Raw genomic sequence first — 6,821 nt, 5'->3', positions numbered from 1 at the left:
ATTGAGTTCTCTAATAAGACAATTTTTGACATTTAATAATTAAATTAGATAAAAGATTATGTTATATTCCAATTTGAAAATTTAAATAGACAAACAAAAGTTTAAAAAAAAAATAAAAATTATTTCAATTTCTAATTTAATTATTGAATGTCAAAAATTGTCCCATTTGTCATTTTGATGCCAAATAGACTTACTATTTTCTCAACTGAACTCTACATAAGATATACTCCATGACCCAATGCCTACAAGAATTTCCTTAAAACCGTAACAAACGATGATCCCAAGTCCTCGTTGAATACATAATTGTTAAATTGACAGCCATCATTAAAATCACGCAGGCTCCAACTCATGCCATAAAATTTCAGATGTACCGATGAGTGGCGAAACGCGAATGGAAAGTCATTTGTAGGTCCCATGAATACATTGTTATTGTCATCCTCCATGACTGCTAAATTTCAAAAGCGGGGCCAAAAAAATTTCTTGTGTTGAGCCAGAGGACAATTCATGGGATCATTAGGCGGAAATATTTATAATCCAGCCCCTTGGAAATATCGAAGGTTTGAATGTTCAGGTCCAGTAATTCATACAATTATGGAAATTATACATCATATACTGTACCTAAACCTCTCTGTTGCTCTGCTATACAATTTCTTTCCTGATAAATGGCTAATTCAGTCGAATCCCGCGCTGAAAATGAAGAAATCAGAAAACTGCTTTCAACAAAGGCAAAACTGCAGGCTATGATGGAACGAGGAGATAGACTGGAATTTAAACTTGATAAGATGGATAGCAGGTTTAAGCAGTTGAATGGAGAGGTTTCTGCAACTGCTATGGCGGTGGCTCCTCTGCAATCTGCAGCAATGGTGGCCAAAGCTCTTGATAGTCGCATAGAAAGAGCCATTAGTCCTGCCCTTAGGGTTTTGGAAAAATTTGGCCAACTTCAAGAGCTTCACACTAAAATTGCAGATATGCTACTACAAAAACAGAGCCAGGTTAGTAAATATTCCGTTTCTAGTCTTGACAGAGTCCAGGATTTGATTGAATCATTTGAGAATTTGGAATTATTAGTTGGGTTGACAAGAGATGAATGTGAACCAGCCATTCAAAGGTTGCAAGAGGCTGTGGAGTTTTTGTGTAGAACAAATGCTACTGATTATTATAGGGCTCACAGGCTCAGAGAGACCTTGAGTACATTGAAGGCATTGTATGATAATGAGGTGGAGGATCTCACAGATGGGCTGCTGATGGAAAAAGCCCTGTCAAGGCTTGAGTACGAGTTTACAAGAATGTTGGAGCACATAGGTAAGAGGGTTCTGAAGAAAACATTTCAGGAGGTTGTTAGGGTTACAGATAGAGCTAATGATGTTGTAGGTTGTTTGGATCTTGCATCGAAGCAAGAGATCGAGGTTCTGAGGAGGATCGTTGAGGTGATGCGTGGATATGATAGGATTGAGGGCTGTATTGATAGTTATGTTCAAGTTAGGTGGAGAAGGGCTGCAAAGTCTTTGATGAGATTGGAGCTTGATTATCTATTGAGTTATGGGGTTATTGATGAGATGGAATGGGGAACATTGGAATCGTCCATTGGTCTTTGGATTGAGCATTTCAAGATTGCTGTTAGGGTTGTGCTTGCCTCTGAGAAGGAATTGTGTAGGCAGACCTTTGGAGATGAGGACTTGGTTTTCTTGTCTGAATGTGTGGGGAGAGTGGGTCGTAAGGTAATGGCTGCCTTTTTGAGATTTGGTGATGGGGTTGCCAGGAGTAGGAAGCAGCCCCATAAGCTTTTCAAGCTCTTGGAAATGTTTGAATCCATGGAGGGTCTCAAGCACCAGTTCTATGAAATCTTTGGAGGAGAAGGTGGGAGAGAAATTTGTTTGGAGTTCAGGGAGTTGCACAAACAGGTAGTCAATGCAGCATGCAAGGTGTTTTGGGAATTTGGGCTCCTGGTTGAGGGTCAGCAAGATGGGACTGTACCTCCTGAAGATGGCAGTGTTCCCAAGCTTGTCAAGTATGCAGTCAGTTACATGGGATCCTTGGCAGGGGAACAATATGCCCCTCTTATGACCAGGGTGCTCAAAATTGAACAGCTTTGGAAATCTCCAACACCTGTAATGGCAGAGGGAAGCCCTAAGGGTTTTCTCCCTATGAATGAAGGAAGTCCAAGAGCCTTCCAACCTCTGGGAGAATGGTTGGTTGGTGGGTCTTCTCAATACAAACAGATTTCTGATAAAAATCAGGATCAGAATCAAAACCACAATCCTTTCTGCGAGGCAGTCTCCAATTTCATGGAGGCCTTGCAGAGGAACTTGAACTCCAAGTGCTCTGCGTACAGGTATAGGGAATTAGCCCATCTGTTCATCATGAATTCACAATGGTACATCTATACCCATACAAAAACCACCCACCTGGGAAAACTTCTCGGTGTTTCAGGAAGGCATAAACAAGCAGCAGAAAGAGCTGGGTATCTGTACCAGAAAGAAGCTTGGGGACATTGCCTAGAACTTCTCAGCACTGAAGGGCTGGATGGCCCAATATCCAATAATAGGTCCTTAGTTAGACATCGGCTCAGTTATTTTATGACTGAGTTTGAGGAAACTTATCAGAGACACAAATCCTATAGTGTCAAAGACAAAAGTCTATCTGAACAGATCATAACATCAGTCTCTCAGTCCATAGTACCTGCTTATGAAAACTTTCTGGACTTTTTAGGACAAGGTAAGGAAACAGCTTATTTACTACATGATGACTCTTCTATTGTTTCTCCTGATTCAATAGAGAAGATGTTGGGTGGACTTTTTGTGGGCAAAACAGGGAAAGAAAAGACCCAAAATGTCATCAAGCGTTCTGTAAGTCTGATTTCTAAGAAAACATCTCCATCCGCAGCCCCAGTTCGAAGATCTTTGTCGCCCAATTCGGGTTCTAGTAACTTATCTTCTGCTTCTCCTTCTCGTCCTCAATTCAGACGATCAAGATTCCTGAACTTGTAAAACCAGTCGGAGGTCAAGTGTTCACATACATTAATGGATTCCCAAATTTGTGAGTTTAAATGTTTGATATTTCAGTAAGTGTAAGAACTAAAAAATCTGTTAAGTGGTACATAACTGTTTCTGGGCTTTGGGTGAGCCATGTATCATTAGCATGCTCTGAATCCAGGTTCTACTACTGTACTCTTATTATGGATTGCTTGAGTTATGATGATGGGAACGTAGATGATATTCTGCCTGTGTAATATTCATTTTGATTATGAATCATCAAAGAGTATTTCTATCATTTTGTTCTATTATTATCATGATATTGGATTGTGCACAGAGCAATGCTAATGTCAAATTCAAACAAGGACACAAAGTGTCTAGTTCCTGCCAATAGTAATGTGAAGATAAGTATTAGTAATTTAATAATGTTTAAATATTTTACCCAAAATGTATTATTGACTAAAAATATTTCTGTAATGAAAATTGTTTGTCTATGACTTTTCATTGTATTAATGCATATATATGTGTAAAGTAACATAATTTGATTTATTGAAAAAGATAGAAATTAAACAAAATATCATGCTGAAAATACTCCCTACATTTGGAGCTAGGAGCCCAAGAGGTGCAACAGGAGCTCAGGGAAATTTTGATAGGTTTGGAGTCTGGACAGCCAAATTTTGGCGAAACTGCCAAAAGCTGGAGGCAAGGACTGGAAAAAAGAAAAACAAATTAGAATAAGAAACTAGTAATAATAATGATTTGATATTAATTTTCATAGCTTAAGTTTTTTCAATATATATTTTGTATAGATGTGCAATAGATACAATCTTCAGCCCTATTAGTTTTTGTAATTGATTCAGTTTCCGTATTCTGTGTGATTACTTGTAGATAGTAGTAATATATATTTTGTATAGATGTGCAATAGATACAATCTTCAGCCCTATTAGTTTTTGTAATTGATTCAGTTTCCGTATTCTGTGTGATTACTTGTAGATAGTAGTAATTAGTTCAATTTCGATTTGTATTTGTCATCTTTGTTAACTCTGTGTTGCCACTATAATTTTTTTGCTAGAATAATTTGTGTATGCAGATTATTATTCTGCAACAGTCTCATCATCTTATCTCGTTTGTTATAATAGAAATTGCTGTGTTAAAATATTTAAAAGTGGAACATCATCAAGAACAAAGGCCAAAACCAAAAAGTGTGCATATAGAAAACTCAGTAACCTTTTATCTAACGGAAAAAATAGCCTTGTCACAAGACTTTTTATATCTTTGAAACAAACAAATCAAAACCCAAGTTTTAATTTTTGTCCATATCACATTCAAGAAATAACATGTATGTAAACATAAATGATTTTTGTGTTTATAGATCCTGATCCCTTAGCTGGAGCCCTTGACAAAACAACAATTTCTGGGCATCTATAGTCTACAACAATCATCACAGCAAGCAGAGGATGTTCTTTCACCAGGCATGGATGCTCTCCAGCAGTCTCTCTCAGAAACCATTCATGCGTAAAGGAATTGGGCACGTTTAAGTTCCCATCCTTACAGCCTGCATCTTCAAAACCAAATTTTTCTTCGACCTCTTTTTAGCCCTCTTTTCTGGGTCTGTGTCTCCGAATGAAACGAACTTAGCCCTCTTGCAGGGATCTCTGAATCGAACTAATTTAGCCCTCTTTTTTGGTCATCGAGATCAAACTGTTTACTGCACCTAAAACAAGCCAATACAGAGATCAAGCCTTGCATTTCCCTTTAAAGGTGTGGAACAGGGTCAAATCTGTTCCCGTTAAGATCATCTCCTCTAATGGTGGAAACATGTACAGACAACTGCATCCGGAAATAAACAGAATCTAAAACCCTAAAGCTACATTAAAATGAAAAATGTGAAGAATTAGTCGAACTGTATAAGATTTGCACTGATTTTATGAAAGCTCGCGCATATGCACCAATCCATTCTTTCACACTATCTGCCAACAAATTGGATAAAAAATGGATTCTGGAACAATGTAATGATGTTTTCAGAAATAAAAATGCGGATAGATTTTTCTTTCAAAAATTAGAGGTTTCGGGAAATTTGCAATGAATGCAACCACTAAAAATTGCATTGAATGCACCACCTATTCAGGCTGGGGTTCTATGGAAGCCAGCTTCCTTAAAAATAGAGCTGCACCCACTGAGATTTTTAAAAAAAATTGTAAGCTGAACGGTCCTATGGATTTTGTAATTTGAGTTTCAGTTTCCAAATTTAAGGAAATTTTTTTTAAAATTTATTTTTATGATAAAAGACTTTTTTAGTTTTAAAGTTTCAGTCTTTGACAAATGGCTAGAGTTTTCCCTAAGCTGGTGGGGCTATTTCCAGCCCCATCCCATTTTCATCCGCTTCCTAAAAAAGCGGGGCTCCTATTATGAAAGAAAAGATTCTAATTAAACTTGTAGCCCCTCAAAAAATTTCTGATGGAACCTCCTCTACTTGAAAAATAGCCCTATAGCCCCCCATCATAGGACCTCTTGCCTCATTAGATTTTTGTAAGGAATTTTCTAGAAAGTCTAAAGTTACGGACAAATATTTCTATTTTGAAGGAAAGTCAATGTTAGAAACTGTTGCACCATGACTGGTCATTGTACTAGCCAATAGAAAAGAAATAATATTTTAAAAAAAGAAAAAATTAAAAAAGAAAAAAATTAAAAACATTATAGAAGTACATATATTTATAAAAATTCTACAATATGATTGGTTAAAAGAGAAAACATATTAGTACTCACTTGAATGCTATAGTATCTGCCTATGGCAGGAACTAATAATAATATACAGAATGATATGTGTTGATGTAAGAAAAAATACATTATTGTATATGAAAAATTATATTATTCATGTATATGAATAATTGGCTTTCTTAGATTTAAGATTTGAGTGTCGGTAAGCTTCAATGCAACAAGTTTGTCTCCTTGTAGAGATGAATTTTGTCTCCATGTAAACAACAATAGGGGTATGGCTTTGATGCACTATTTAAGCTCTTCCAAATTTGTTTCATGCAGAGTCATGACCTCATCAATTAGAGTATGTGCTCACTATACCAACTTCATCCCTTTATTTGAAGGGCCATATTAGTGTATTAAATAAAGAGAAACATATAATTATACTGAAGAAAATTCAGTCACTTTGAAATCGACGGTTTACAATACAATAGATGCATGCAAGATGACTGCAGTCATGTCAACCGTTCTTCTTAAGTGTCGCTGTTTTTACACTAAGTATGGTGGGTGATAACCCAAAACAAATGTCATATATTATCAGCATGTAAGTGTCTTGCGGGCTATTACGATGTGGGACACATTTGTTTGTTTACACTTTATATGCTTGGCTATGCCGTTGAGAGTGGACGAAATTTGAAGCTTCTGTTCCCTATTTCCCCTTCTCAGCTCTTAAATTATGCCAGTGCTCTGTGATTAGGAATCGAGCTCTATGAGTAGGAATTGGGCTCTGTGATTAGGAATTGGGATGGATTTATGGTGTTCCTTTTTCCTGAATTGGAGAGCCTCTGGATCTTATAGGAAGTTTGAAGACCATCACTGTTCCTCATTACAGATTCTCTAGTTGCATAGCGAGAAGCAGCTCGAATTAACCAGCCATCGTGTACTCAAGAAATCTGCCATTTAGTCTTGCTGATGTACTGCAGTTCCTTTCATTTGGGACACCTTGCTTATCTTCATGCGCGGCCTCCTATCGCCCCAAGGTGGTGTTTTTTTGTGCCTAGAGATTCTGCAGGGAGCAACATTTGCAGCCAGAGGTTTTTCTTCCACTCTGCATCTGCAGGATCATACTCTTTTCCACTGTCTGGTCAGCAG

At 37.3% G+C, this 6,821-nt stretch overlaps 1 protein-coding gene across 1 annotated transcript; it reads left to right on the top strand.

The window, feature by feature from the left end:
• Positions 1–323: 323 nt before the first annotated feature.
• On the top strand, positions 324–3,270 carry LOC149569873 (exocyst complex component EXO70I-like). The gene has a single exon (XM_089822594.1). It carries the CDS (start codon positions 663–665, stop codon positions 2,985–2,987), a length of 2,325 nt encoding a protein of 774 aa, XP_089678720.1. The 5' UTR covers positions 324–662; the 3' UTR covers positions 2,988–3,270.
• Positions 3,271–6,821: the final 3,551 nt, after the last annotated feature.

The sequence above is a fragment of the Cupressus sempervirens genome, chromosome 3 (genome assembly GCF_028749045.1).
Source record: "Cupressus sempervirens isolate cs-2001-9-10 chromosome 3, ASM2874904v1, whole genome shotgun sequence".
In the NCBI taxonomy this organism is placed as follows: domain Eukaryota; kingdom Viridiplantae; phylum Streptophyta; class Pinopsida; order Cupressales; family Cupressaceae; genus Cupressus; species Cupressus sempervirens.
Note: the sequence above shows the minus strand (reverse complement) of the source record. Positions and strands in the feature narration are given on the sequence as shown.